Source organism: Ostrinia nubilalis, chromosome 9, assembly GCF_963855985.1.
Source record: "Ostrinia nubilalis chromosome 9, ilOstNubi1.1, whole genome shotgun sequence".
Lineage (NCBI taxonomy): Eukaryota > Metazoa > Arthropoda > Insecta > Lepidoptera > Crambidae > Ostrinia > Ostrinia nubilalis.
The window spans coordinates 2,074,004-2,089,590 of NC_087096.1; the positions used below are offsets into that span (position 1 = coordinate 2,074,004).

Genomic DNA, 15,587 nt, shown 5'->3' on the forward strand with positions numbered 1-15,587 from the left:
GTAAATAACGGCAACAATAACGATACGGGATATTAATTTTGTTTTGTAATGTAAAGCAAATGTTTGTTAATTATCTTTCAACGTCATTAGATATTTATAGAGGTATAATAATACCTGTAAATAGGTACCTTCTTGTAGATTTTTACAAGTATTCGTTATAGAGTTTTTATTATACCTACTTTAATCTTCTGATATCCATGACTTCTTATAAAGCTTAATCAAAAGCTTAGGCCAAATATTAACTGGCAGAAAATGCCCAATGGCCTTAAGTTCGCCGTATGTACCTATTAATGACGTTAAAATTTAAATTAATAAAACCAAAAACTCTTATTTCTGCTTAAATCTAACGCCCGTATTCACAGACATTACTATGAGGTCTCACAGTGCGTGTGGACGTGGACGCACAGGGTGACATACGATCACAAGCTCTATTCAACGCTGCGCTGTGCGACGTTCGCTTATTCACGTCCCAAATATAGCTTTCCCAACCTAAATATTTGTATAGTGAAATAATGCTTATTCAATAACTAAGTTTTAAGTAAATTAAAAATGTAATTAATATTATCTATAGTGCGTGCGCAGGCTTGAATCGAGTTTGACGTTACGTATATTTCCTGTATACTTCCGAATCATACGCAATATACCGTGTCACTGAATTATTTCGCGTTTTCAACAGTTTACTGCGTATAAAATGTGGGCTAGCGTGTTTATGTAATCATTTCAATTTGTTTTTACTACTCGAAGTTATTTCGTTGTGGAAATACTTTTCAAGTTTAAAGTTACGTTTCCTTTAAAATTGTGATTTAACAAAAGTTTGTATCTTCTTGTCGTGTCAACAACAAACCTACACAGCGTCAGCCCAAAACTCCGCCACAAGATTGGCGTTGTCAGTAGCCTTCATAAATCTTCCTGCGTGTAGTTGTTTGCAATGGGCACGCAGGGCACGACATCATGTGCTTCGTCGACTGGATAACAAAACCACACTTGCACTCCAAGTTTGAGCCACCCAAGAATCCCCTCCTGAAATTGTCCTTACTACGGCCGTTAAAAAAGGTAATATGAAGGCTTCACAAAGCTCAATGATTAATCCATTATGTTTTGCGGTCTTGGGCAGCAGGTCTTTTCTAAGACGAGTTGAAAAATACTGACATACTCGTAGAAGCAATTACATGCCAGCATAGAAGGAAGAAAATGCAATCTTATAATCTACGTAAAAGATAAGATCAATATGCAATCGAGCAAAGTCACAAGTACCTACCAGTCAGTCTGTAAAAAAGCATTACATTGCAGGACGCTCGTTTAAAGTTTTGCCTTTCCTGTCGCTTCTGCCAACAATTCATTTGTGAAGTTTACGTCGTTATTTTTTAACCCCCCTTTTCCCTGTCAACGGGAATTGGAACTGGGACCCTATTGTGGAAAACTATATCCACTGCAATCGTTTTTAGAATTTGAGAGATACCTATTTTGCCCTTATTTATAGTATCTATCTATGGTGTAAGATAATCATATTTTGAACTACCAAAGTATTGACCTTTGGTTGAAAGAGAAAAAAGGTACTCAAACAATTTTGCTTTCTTTGACAGACCTTTAAAGTAAAAAGACTTAAAGGTCACCAGGTCACATGCGGGAACTAACAAAATCATTCAAGGAAATCGCTATCACATAATTGCTATCTATTCAATAGCGATCGCGATAGATGCTATGTACATAATAGGTGTCTTAGTTCTTTCGATTCAACCGTTGAAGGGTTGACTGAATCGTTTTGTTTTGTTGTGCAATTTCAACTGCCCGAAATTGGTACGAATGTAACATTGGATAACTGAATTCACTGTAAAGTTATAAAGGGAAAATTTTAAATAAAGATAAAGATAAAGATAAAGATATTTTTATTTATCAGACCATGTGTGAGGCAATACAGAAATATATTTTTGGTGTTAGTAGATTTTGTTAGTATCAACATGTCTTACCGATATTCGGCGTGTAAAAATTATAATTACTTAGTCTGTTTTTATCATTATAAGTCAATACATCGAAGTCAAATACAAATTAATTTAAAAATATATAATGTCAAAATTTATCATTAAGAAAGTCATTTATACAATAATAGCATTTTTCAATTAATAGTTTCTTAAATTTATTCTTGAAAAGATTATTATTAAGCGATTTATAGGCCTGGGGAATCTTATTATAAATTTTGGGAGCCATGCATACTACACTATTCAGCATCAGAGTTGTCTTTGCATTATCTATACTTATAATAAATCTGTAGAGAGGTCAATTCTGTACATGAAATATATTTTCAAAATAACTATCAGGGGGTGATTAGTGATCGATACTGATGCCAAAAATGCAATCAGTAAAATTTTTGTCTGTCTGTCTGTCTGTCTGTCTGTCTGTCTGTCTGTCTGTATGTTCCTTATAGAAACAAAAACTACTCGACGGATTTTAACGAAACTTGGCACAATTATTCTTCATACTCCTGGGCAGGTTATAGGATACTTAGGAATTCCCACGGGAACAGGAATTAGCGGGAAAATCCTTTTGTATGAAAAATCTAAACCGCTTAAGTAAGACGCTTGAAATTTGGTATGTAGGTACCTTAGTAAACTTAAAGCTTAGTTACAACAGGATAGTGCAAAATTCCCACGGGAACGGTAATTAGCGGGAAAATCCTTTTGTATGAAAAATCTAAACCGCTTAAGTTAGACGTTTGAAATTTGGTATGTAGGTACCTTAGTAAACTTAAAGCTTAGTTGCAACAAGAAATTTCCGAAATTCCAACGGGATCGGGAATTAACGGGAAAATCCTTTTGTATGAAAAATCTAAACCGCTTAAGTTAGACGCTTGAAATTTGGCATGCAGGTACCTTAGTAAACTTAAAGCTTAGTTGCAACAGGATATTGCGAAATTCCCACGGGAACGGGAGTTAGCGGGAAAAAACATTTCTATGAAAATATCAAAACCGCGTAAGATAGATGAAGGGGGTAAAACGGGATCCACGCGTACGAAGTCGCGGGCGGCCGCTAGTGCAAGCATAATTTGCTACCATCGCGACGATTGCGGACAACTTTGTCAGCAAGCCGCGGAAACAGGTGACAGTTTGCTCTTACAAATAGTGCTATTTCCAATAAATATAATGACGGAAGTGTAAGAATTTTATGCTTTCTAAAGTATGGAATACAACTATCGGTTGTCTGAAGGCCAAACATAGCTCGGATACATCGTTTTTGACTTTTAAACGCTATTTCTTTATCCGTTGAGTTTCCCCAAAAAATGATACCATATCTAAGGACTGATTCCACCAGTCCATAATAGGCTGTGAGCAGAGCATCAGTACTTACTACGGTGGAAAGTTTAAACAAAGCAAAAGCTGAACTACAGGTTTTTTTGCTCAGTTCCTCTATATGGTTTTTCCAATTTAGTTTTTTGTCAATTTGTATACCGAGAAATCGTGTTGTATCCACCTCACTGATTAAAATATCATTGTAGCATATTTCGATATTAGACGGAGAAAGGGATCTTTGATTAAAGTGCATAATGTGTGTTTTATTTAGATTAATTTTTAAGTTATTATTATTTAGCCAGTCAATTATCGAATTTAATGAATTGTTTATGTCATTTTTATATGATTTAATGTCATTACAATTTATAGTTATTGTACTATCGTCAGCGAATAAAGTCATGGGTTGTGCAGTAGCAATTGGTAGATCGTTTATGTATATTATAAACAAGAGAGGACCTAGTACACTGCCTTGTGGCACACCATATTTAACTAAACGCTCCGACGACAAACTTATTTCCTCAGATTTGGAGCTAGTGTTTAGTCTACATATTTCAGTTCTTTGGCGACGTTCGCTTAAATAAGATACGATTAGATCCAATACATTTCCTCTAATGCCATATGCTTCAAGCTTTCGGATTAAGATTTTGTGGTCAACATAGTCAAAAGCTTGGGTCATGTCGCAGTATAACGAGCATACCGGTGTTCTTTTATCAACGTGAGTTATTACATTTTTATAGAAGTCAAAAAATAATAAGCCATAGTCTTAGTAACAGCTTCTCTTTATGAATGAGATTAGTCGTATTTAGTTATTTGACTATTAAGTCTTTCCATCAGGTGAGATGCAGGCCAAGTGCTTCCTCGTTGTGGATAAAAAAGTATAAAAGAAGATATTTCTCATATTACTTTCATGAGTCAAGTTAGAAAAAAGCAACTAAGCAAAAATGAATCTGCACTCTTCATTTTTTCCTTACAGTATCGACAATATTAAAAACTCAAATTTTGTATTAAAAATTCATAAAATCCATTTTCTCCGCGTTTCACGAACGGCTTTAGCGATTTTCCATCCTCCTTAGCGAGCTATTTTCGTAATGGCTGCCCTTGAGCGGGAATTACTGGATTCAACCGGAAAATTCCAGTTTCAACTATACTTACGAGCAAAAGTATGGAATCACGCCGTTGTGTTTGGTTCCGAGCCATCTTAAGAACTGAATGATCATGTATGTATTTATAGTATCAATTTAAAGTGTAAAACATCACCTTTAAAATGGTACCATTTTTAATTATCTTCTATTAGTCATTTAGTTCTTACGATCGCTCGGAACAAGTATGGTGATTCCATACTTTTGCTCGCGAGTGTAGATAGCACCGGGTGAAAAATACCAGGATTCTGCGCGAGCTTACGTGTAAGTGATATGTGAGAGTTATTAACTTTTACGTAGAAGTTACACAAGAAATTGCGACTGAAACTTTACATATTCGTTAAAATAAATTGGAAGATCATACTTAGTTTCTCTGTCTGTTTTGAAAAAGTATACCTTTGGGGTAAAGTCTGCGGTCTGGGTCTGCGGGTGTCTATGGGCGATGGTAATCACTTACCATCTTTGCCTCCTGTCACATTAAAAAAAAAGTTTTCGAGTCGTCGATGTTAAAAGTTCCGATTTAGATTAATATAAGGTTCTTAACTAAGACTGTACCTTGCCTAGCCGATGTGAAAACTTAAAAGACAATCCGTCAGTATTTTTTGAGCACTGTAGGTTATACTTTTGTTAGGGAAATATAAAGTAATTTCTCACAAAATATTACAAAAATAAAAAGAAAGTGGCAAAACAAAGACACAATCTCGCGTTAGCTGTATAGGTACGCGTAAAGTGTAGAAATTTTATGGCCGCTATTTGTTTAACATCTGAGAGCTTTATCCTGTGCAATATCTTTTCCTGTATACACACGTAACCTATCTACATGATAAATATTATGTGCTTAGGTACGCACGGTATTGTTTTTGTATGAAAAATGTTGGAAAAGTTCCTTTGAGTTATATTTCGATTGTTTTCAGGAATGCATAATAAAAAGTAAAAAAACGAACTAACTAACTTGTTGAATTCTGATAAGTAGTTTAGAAGTTACGAGGGAACCGATGAACATACATACATACATACATAGCCTGTCAAAATCATAACCCTCCTTTTGCTTTGCCGTAGTCGGGTAAAAATATGATTCTATCATGTGTTCCTCAATCTTAACGAAACTTCATCGGTTTCAAAAAATCACATGAGAATAAAATGTCTGGCCATTAATAAAATAATAAAAAAGAAAACAGAATTTTTCTACTCTACTTTTCGAGTTTTGAACTAAAAACTTTTTGATGTTATTACACTGGCCACTTTTCTATAGCGTAAAAAAATTATCGATTGTGTTTTGTTTTTATTGAAAAATTTTGTGCGCCGACGACTTTAAATTCATTTGAATTTAATTGAATAAGTACTTGTGTGTTAAAAGTAAATTACCGTAATAATATAACTGTGAAGGTTTTGAGGTACCTGAAATTGTTTGTCTAGCAAAATACGCCAGTAATTTTATTGGTTTCATTAACATTGTCGACTAATTTATTTGTTTTCTTTGTTACAGTGGCCGCCGCGGTTGCTGAGTTGTATATTCACCATTATTCTTATAGTCGCCGTCATCGCACCCACCTCAGATTCGACCAGTAAGTATTTTGTGAATTATTTTCTTCGTCATCATCCTTTCAGCCATAGGACGTCCACTGCTGAACATAGGCCTCCCCCAATGATTTCCTCAATGGCCGGTTGGTGGCGGCCTGCATCCAGCGCCTTCCCGCTACCTTTATGAGGTCGTCGGTCCACCTTGTGGGTGGACGTCCTACGTTGCGCTTTCCGGTATGAATTATTTTCTTACGTAATGATAACCCATTACTTAGACTAAATTAAACCTCATTTGTCACAATCTACGTGACAGAAGTAGAATAAACATTATTCGTATTTTCTCCATTTCTAACCGACTTCAAAATGGGAGGGGGTTATATTTGATGATATTTAGATTCAATTTCAAGTAACAATGCTAGAAGTTTCATAGTAGTTTACCTCACCCTATAAAATCATACATATTGGGCCAAAATGCATTGTTTTTTATTGCAAGTTACTGTTCAGATTTTAAAATATATTTGAGGTACAGTAACACCCTGCAAGGGCACAGTAAGGCTGGGTTGCACTATCTTACTTTAACATTAACAAACGTCAAAAATTTGTCAAACATCTACTAAAAATACCGGTTATCGTTACAGTTACCGTTAAAGTTATAGGTTGTGCAACTCAGCCTAAATAATAATTATGATACTGTAGCGTTAGGACTGTAGGTAATTTTTTTGTCAGTTTTTGTGTAATTACAATAGGTAACCTGAATGTTCTTGAGTTAGCAAAAACATACAAAAGGCCAGGTTCGATTTCAGTGTCAATCATTAATCAAGTAATCCATCAGCCGGTTTTTTTTTGTATTGTTATTTAGGTAGGTACCTAAACCTATGTTGTATATTGTATATTAATTTTCTTCTAAACAATGCGCAATGAAATGTCAAACAACGCTTTTTATAAATAACGAGTTTTAATTACTTATTTTACTAGTCTTAAAATTTAAATCTTATTTCTTGTGAAATGATATTTTATAAGCTTTTAAGACTGAAAAAAGCTTGACGCTGATTTGAAATTACTTATTCATAATCACTAAATTGAGAAATCTTGTATTTTTGAGACGTAATAGAATGTTGTTTACGCGCAAGAAAAATGGAAATACTCAAGCACAGTGAGACTGTATCTATTAAAAGAATTATTTCCCTTACATTATTTCAAAAAATTGTTTCGTTTAGTCCTTGTATTCTGTTTCTTTGTCCTTTAACATAAGGTTTATTTTCGAGTGTGATTGTTGTTTAGCTATTAGTTGGTATGTGTCCCTCATGAGCCTTAGAAATTCAGAGTGTGCAAGGATTTTATTACTCGGAACAGATTGGAAAATAGTGGTTATGTTTTCCCCAGTAAATATGTAGGGTAGATCGCAAACAGGGCTTCTAGGAAACCTTTGTTGGTACAGTTCGATTGGTTCGTGAAATTTCATTGTGATTGAGCGTTCAGGGAACGAGATCTTTTATTACGGGAATGAAATAACCTGGTATGGATTGTTATTACTTTTTTTATTTACCCTGAATACGTGGAAAAGTTCTTTATTTCGATTATTTAATTATGGAATTCCACGTTCCAGTTACGGCTTATTTATGTGATCGATTGTATAGGTATTTATTTGACGCGTAAACATAAAACAATAATAAATTGAATCACCTCTTCGTATGAACTAGTCTAATAACTTTCTTGTGCGAGAAAAAAATAGTCGGTGTCTGCTAACTTTAAGCTGCTTACACCTTAAATTAGAAGCAAATTAAGAGCTACACGTACCTATTACGAAATTAGTAGGTAGACGGGCATCAACTCAAAAAGGACTCATTGAACTTGCAACAAATTACTTTTCTAATGATACTAACTCGATCAATTCCCTTCCAGCCGTTCGAAGAAGACTCCGCAAGCCGTCCAAGTCCGTCTCCGTCACATCCTCAGTGTCCAGGTCGACCGACCAGGTCATATCGGCCAGCGTGAACCGACCCAAGATCAGGGGCCGACCGAGCGTGGCCAGCAGGAAGTCTTCCGCTGCGTTAGACAACTCAGTCGGCACTGACGACCACAAGGACAAAGATGGGTACAAGGTGAGTTGACGTCACATCCTCGGTGTCCAGGTCGACCGACCAGGTCATATCGGCCAGCGTAAACCGACCCAAGATCAGGGGCCGACCGAGCGTGGCCAGCAGGAAGTCTTCCGCTGCCTTGGACAACTCAGTCGGCACTGAAGACCATAAGGACAAAGATAGGTACAAGGTGAGTTGATGTCACATCCTCGGTGTCCAGGTCGACCGACCAGGTCCTATCGGCCAGCGTGAACCGACCCAAGATCAGGGGCCGACCGAGCGTGGCCAGCAGGAAGTCTTCCGCTGCGTTAGACAACTCAGTCGGCACTGACGACCATAAGGACAAAGATGGGTATAAGGTGAGTTGATGATCAGACACTGCAAGTAAGTCTAAGGACAGAAAAGTCACAAAGCTAACACTCCCTGCAGACTACTACCAAGCCTTAGGCTGGGTTGCACCATCTTACTTTGACTTTGACAAACCTCAAAAATCTGTCAAACTCCATACAAAATACACCGGTTATCGATAAAGTCACGGTTAAAGTTAGTTGGTGCAACTCAGCCTTAGTGTTTGATTCCAATACTGACACCTCGTGTACTCAGGGGACAGAAATAATAATTATGATAGGGCATTGTAGTAATACGGTGCAATGTGCATCCATTTAGGCTAAAGATTCAAAATAAGGTAAAGGACATCCTTTGTGATTAATGATGCTTTATTTATAAATACATTTCCACTAAGTCTATGATATTGCCGCGCCATCCGGTTTTTAAACCTTAGTCCTTACGTTTATTTAAACAGACACCAATGAATAAATATTAACTTTAACGCAACGTAAACTCCCAATTATCTTTCCTTATTAACTTTGCCACATGTCAATACATCACGAAGTTCTTTTTCGATTTAAATAAAAAAATTACACACAATAACAGAAGTCCAAAACCTACCAACAATACCACACCCTCATCAATTTACACCAGGCTGTTAATTGTTCTAACCGCAAGTTAAAAGAATAATTAATAGCCTAGTGACACAGACAAACTTGGTCCAACTTTATTAACAACGCGGATATGCTGAGCTTTTTGACCGAGAAACTCGTTGGCCTTCGCTGCCTAGAAAGACCACAGGCTTTATACGTTCGTTGAAAGATATTAAAAGTCCTGTTTCCTCAACCTTTAAAGGCTATGGCACGTCAGTGAAATCCGGCAAATTTGCGTATTTGTGTATTTCACAAATCGGCTCGTAGATTGCACTGCTTCAGTATCCTGAAGATTAGGTAGGTACTTCACTTTGCAACCAAATAATATTTACTCAAAACGACTACAGTTTTTTGGACAGTTCCGTATTGTTTTTTGGAATATGGACATGTAGAAATGTCAATGGTATAGTATTTATCCAGTTTTGGTCCTTTCCCCATTTTTGTATATCTGAAAGCAATTACCAAAGATTAGAATGAAAATAAAGATAAACTGAAAATTATAAATGGTAGACAGAGGCAACACTACTATTGCTGTTTTAACTCTAAAAAAGCACGTACCCGTGCGAAGTTATTAAAGTATTTTCCTATTTACAGCTTTTGAGATAAAGCAAAGAGAATTATTACTTCGCGGTTATTCCAAGAACTTGAAAGTGCTGTCACTGAATCTCAAACACGTAGCTTTGTGGTGGTTGAAGGGCTTTTAAAAGCTACTTTTAAGCCTACTTACGTCGTTGAGTCATCAGAGACTTAACTTTGGTATTGTATCTTAATATTTATATGACAGGCTGCAATGTGCCTGTAGACAATGTAGTTAAATGAACGTTAAAGTTTCATCTTGAATTTGATTGATATATTCTGTTTTGTAGCTAATTTACAACTAAGTGCTCACCAAGTTTAGTACCTAAAACGTGGCATCTCATATAGTAATTGTCAGTGCAATTTTGCAACAAATTTATGGTTGACAGTACCAAAACGAAAGGTAAGCATTTTTTTTGTCTTTAACACATTTGAGAAGGTCGTTTAAGTACCTAATCTGGGCTGTTTGTTGAACTTAGTTTCTGAAAAAGTTCTGAGCTCAAAAGGAATTTGCTCGCAGTTTGCTAAAGGATACAGTTTGCTATCGAACTTGAATTTAGAAAGATACGGAACTTACATAATGTTAGAGCCATAGTAAATTTTGTAGTCACAACTCATAAGTCTCTGAATCACTTTTAATTCCTAACTTCCTGAGTTGGGATTAATCACATAATCAGGAATTATGTGATTATTCTCAACTTTATTGCCTTCCTCCAGAACAGGTATTAAAAGTCTCCCATCTTCCAGATCGTCTGCTACTACACCAACTGGTCGCAATACCGGACCAAGATCGGCAAGTTCATGCCCGAGGACATCCAGCCCGAACTCTGCACCCACATCATCTTCGCCTTCGGCTGGCTGAAGAAGGGCAAGCTCAGCTCCTTCGAGTCCAACGATGAGACCAAGGATGGCAAGACCGGGTTGTACGACAGAATCAACGCGTTGAAGAAGGCTAACCCTAAACTGAAAACTTTGTTGGCTATTGGTAAGTAATTAAATCTTATTATTTGCAATAATGGTCTAACAGGATTATTCCCACCTCTCGTTCCCACCGCTACAACTCCTGTATAGCCAAGATTTACAGCTTGACCGCCAATAAAAATCCAACCAGTGAAGGTCAAGTTTGTCCCGGGTGAAAATTAAACTGTCATTGGACCCGCTACGAAATTAATCAGTAATGGTCTAGTGAAATAAGGTGCTTCCCCCTGGATAATGCGAGATATTTTGTTGTTGTAGAAATCGTTGGGGGAGGACTTTGTCCTTTGACAAAAACGAGAGATAAGTAATATGATATGTTAGCGGTTGGAAAATATGTAGTATGTTATTGGAAGAAACATTCATTCAGCAGTATGGAAATAAGACGACTTTTAAATTTTTTTAAAGTTTCGAAACCTAGGGTTAAACTTATTCATCTCTCTTCCTATTATTATACTAGAAATATTTTACAGTAACTCAAAATTTATTGGCTCATTTTGGCTTACAAGTACATCGACCTCACTAAATTGCAATCACGAAAGGTCATTCAATGCAATTTATGATTTGTAATACCTACTGAAGATAAACATGTACGCAAGTTACAAGTAAATATACATACTTAGGTATCTTTTGGGCAGGCTCGTTTCATCATAGATTGCATCTGCACTCTTCGGGTAAGATATTTATAGAGAGCCAACCTATTTAAAAAATAACTGCAATTTAAATTACAATACACACCTGGGTAGTTCAATCCCAGTTTTAAACATTCGTCCAACAGATGGCGTACCGATTCAATTTACGCTTGAAGTCTAGGTTCTAACTTCGCGCTGGAATTCCATAATGAACGGTTCCAAAGTTTCTAGACTGAAATATGGAGTTCTAATGACCAAATGGCGGCTCTGTTTCCTGTCTGGAAACTCTGGAATGACAACCTAACTGTTACTGAAGCCATGGATAAGTAAGGCTATCCATGTCCTAGTTCTTAAGTGGTGGCAATAAATTTTATCCAATCGTAAACTTTATCTAAAAGAAGTATACTCGTATGATCGTACGTTCTTGAGATGGATAGATAGATAGATACTTTATTGCCAACCATACAAAACAGCAGCACCACAAGTACTTTGAAACGGCTCAATTCAAAAACAAATCAATATAAAGTTCTTCTCTCTTCTCTCTAAAAGTCCGTTTATAGAAACATAAAACTTATTATATTATTATCATTATGTAATATGTAAATTTCTAAAAAAAAACTAGCTTAACTAGTTATTAATAGATCATAATGATGTAACACAAAAATTCGTCCAGAAGTTTTTGCATGAACGAATAATACCTACTACAAGTATTTATTCATCTATCCTCGTAAACTTTGACATCTACATTGTAGTAGTGAATAAGCATTATTATGTAACTATTCATATAAATATTATGTCCATCGCCAATTTAATCGCTACAATACAAGGTATGCGTCATTATTTTATAGTTATGTGAAAATATGTATGAGTGGCGACCACGGGCCGGAAGACGTAGCGTTACGACGTATATTTTTGCCTTCATCGTTTGTGGTCAATATCTGTGGTCCAATAATCCAATATACTCAAATGTACTCAATATTGGCTATGCAATATCGTGGCAATATCGCGTGCTTCGATATCCACTTCAGTTCATCGTGTAACGATCCAGTAATTTAGCAATTGCGAACTCTATACTAGCTATTTCCTCCGTCCGGTTCCCTTGTTATTTGATAATCAATAAACACCTTAAATATCAATGTTGCAAACGTTTAACGTTTATTTTTAACTTTAAAAGTATTAGAAACGCTAAGTAGTATCTATTTTATAATAATACCTTATTAGGTCACGTAATTATAAACAATACCTCATTAATAAAATACATTCATGTGTAATTAAGTCGTTAAAGAATGTTATTTTGTATTTTAAAATATTTTTGAGGCTAAAAGGAATGATTATTATTTATTTATTAGGCATCTAAATGCTAGATTAGAGTTCTAGATTTTTCTGAAACTATTATAACTTTTTTCAAACCTAACACATGGACATAAATAATTTATTAGAGGAAGTATCCAAAAAATGTTAAAACATTTGATTTTATCTGTTTTAAATGTTAATGTTGATTGTTTAAATATTTGCTTAAAAATTTATAAAATGACGGTAGTGTTTTGAAGATATGCAGTTTATTATAGCAATTAAGGATTATTTAATGGCATGTGTATAAAATAATGATTATCTACAGAGAGAATCAAGTCCCTTATTGTCATTAAAAAATACATTTCTCGAATGACAGTCATGATAACTACTTGATTTGCATGCATATACCTGGTTTAGCTATAAATTTATTCAAACCTTATGCAAAACTTGTTTTAATACAAACAATTATTTAATAGTTAGTAATATAGGTGTACCAGAATCTCATGGCAAATAGGGAAAATAGACTTTGTTGAGAGCAATACTGGGGAAATTGGAAAAAACGATCTTGATACTGTTTAAATTTTTACTTTTATGACTTTAATATTAATGAACATGAAGTACGAATATACATTTTAGGTAGGTATGTGTATGAAGAATGTTGTTATACATCGGGTTTTTAACATAGGAAAATGTCGTGAAAAATAAATAAATCGTATATTACTTTAAGTAACTAATTTTATTATGCATCATACTTTTAACTTATCACTTCATTCAGAACTAGAAAACTCTTGAGTGACCCTAACTAAAAAATTAAAAACTGCTAGATTTAAAAATTATGGATCTGTACAATACTGTTTGTCCTCCGAATGACTGTCGTGAATACACCGATCAAAATGGCACGAATAGTTATGCGCATCTTTAGGGCCCTGTAACTTCTTTATTTGTAGATATATTTTCATGATTCTTTTACAATTATTATTAGTTTTACTTATATTTATTTCAAGTTTATTTGAAAGAAAAAAATTGGAAACTTCTCCATTTTTTAATCTTGCTTGATGAAATCTTTTTCAATTTTCTTTACATGGTCATAACATTTTGACCATTTCTCTGCACCAATTTGTGAGATATACCTGAAAACCCCGATAAAGCATCTATTAAGAATAATATAAAAAACATAACCCTCCTTCTGACGCAGTTGGGTAATAAACTAAATGTATCAAAACATTTCAGTCCAACATACTGTCAACTCGACGACGCGCTTTAAAATCAAAGATTGACTTTGAATTATGCCTTATTATACAATTCACATTGAAAACAATATGACTTGCTTGAGCTTTTTCGACTTTTTCACAAAAATAACAAATAGTCAAGAAGAGATTACAAAATTTTTGCAGCGGCTGACAGATTTCATAATTTTCTTTGACAGGTGACAATTAAACCATAGACAATTGCCATATGAAAAACACACTTTTCCAATATTTTTGTTTGCCATGAGATTCTGGTAGACCTATAATAATAACTTTGTCATAGACACGAGACAAGTTCTGACGTAACAACAACTATTATTTGCATCGATATGACCTTACTTTATAAATTTCCTACACGTTTCATAAAACACGTTTCTTTATTTAGAAATGTCTGTTATTATTATTAAATATGAAATAACATAATATTCATTAGGTAGGTATCATACTTTTACATGATTTGGCATGATCCTGCTTCATCAAGGTACCTAATTAGCAATCAATCAATTTTTTTTATAATTCAACAGTAATGACATATCTATTTAATTAACGAGCTGCTAAAATAACTGGGACACAAAGTTATCTTAGAATTATTACACAACTTACTTGAACGAAAAACATTGCAAAAACCCCAAAACACATACAGCAACAAAAACGCGAGTCACTCCACAACCCAATCCTGTACATAACCCTTAACTGAACCGTGAAGTTTACATAACATCGATATTAATGTACCTCTTCACCAGCACGTGCGAACCGACCGTGGCTGCGTTCCCACACAACAAAGCCGTTTTCACCTATTTTCAGGGAGCTCTGGCAAAAACCGAGCGCTTTTCACAAGTGCACTGTATGTCGCAACGCTTATGTGAAATGTATCGATGTTTTTTTTTATTTCACACCATTATTTTGGCACGGAAACTGAGTTGCTCGAGCCTTTGTTATGGCGATTAAGTTTTGACTAATATGGGTTACATAGTCGACAATAATGGAGTTAGCTCAAAGTTACTTTGAAAGAATAGAATATTTGATTTGTGAATGGGAGCACATTGTTTTAGTTTTTTTAGGAGGTTCCTTTAGAGCACATCAAGTGTAACAACTGCACTTCTAAAATCGCTCTTATTGCGTGGGGATTAAAAGAGATCTTAAGGTTAAAATATAAATGTCTAATGTGTAACCTTCTTAATTGGTTTCAAAAATAACAATTTTATTAATGTCTTTAATTACACAGATCTTTTAAAACAACAAAAATCATTATACACGATCCAGGCCAGAAAGGGAAGGTAATAGAATATTTTATCTTCAAAATTAATATAATATTCATCTCAAATTTGCACGTTAATACCCAAATTTTATCCGACAGATAAATAATTAAGCACCAATCAGCAAAATGAAGGCTCTGAATTATGTATACCCGAATTAGATTCTGATATAACTCTTACATTATTTACGTACTAATCGAGACATAAGGCTTATTACACATTTATTACGATAAATGGCTTTATACGCTCACTTATCAGGAGATTGAAAATCTTTTAAACGGGTGACTTGGGTTCCTTCTATTCTATACTATATTGTTAAAGCCAACACACTCTTACAACACACACATACACACACCACACATATACACACATCACACACATACATACAGCGCGCCTAAAGTATGTAGTATGTTTATGGAATATTTTTACGGAAGTGGGCGTTAGTAGTCGCACCACAGTTCTCTGAAACTATTGCGGCTATTATCGTACACGCTTTTCCATGTACAAATTTTCTTGTTTCCAATAACTAATTTTTGAATTGAATTTGAATTTTGAAACCATTATTATTTTGCACTGGGAAAACACGACACTCTCAAACTCTCA

At 34.9% G+C, this 15,587-nt stretch overlaps 1 protein-coding gene across 1 annotated transcript in view; it reads left to right on the forward strand.

The window, feature by feature from the left end:
• The window catches only part of LOC135074380 (probable chitinase 10), a 141,533-nt gene that overhangs the window by 82,160 nt on the left and 43,786 nt on the right, over window positions 1-15,587 (forward strand). Inside the window, exons 2-4 of the mRNA XM_063968649.1 lie at window positions 5,910-5,988; window positions 7,847-8,046; window positions 10,329-10,566. Coding sequence (XP_063824719.1) covers window positions 5,910-5,988; window positions 7,847-8,046; window positions 10,329-10,566 — 517 coding nt within the window. The remainder of the gene's footprint in view (window positions 1-5,909; window positions 5,989-7,846; window positions 8,047-10,328; window positions 10,567-15,587) is intronic.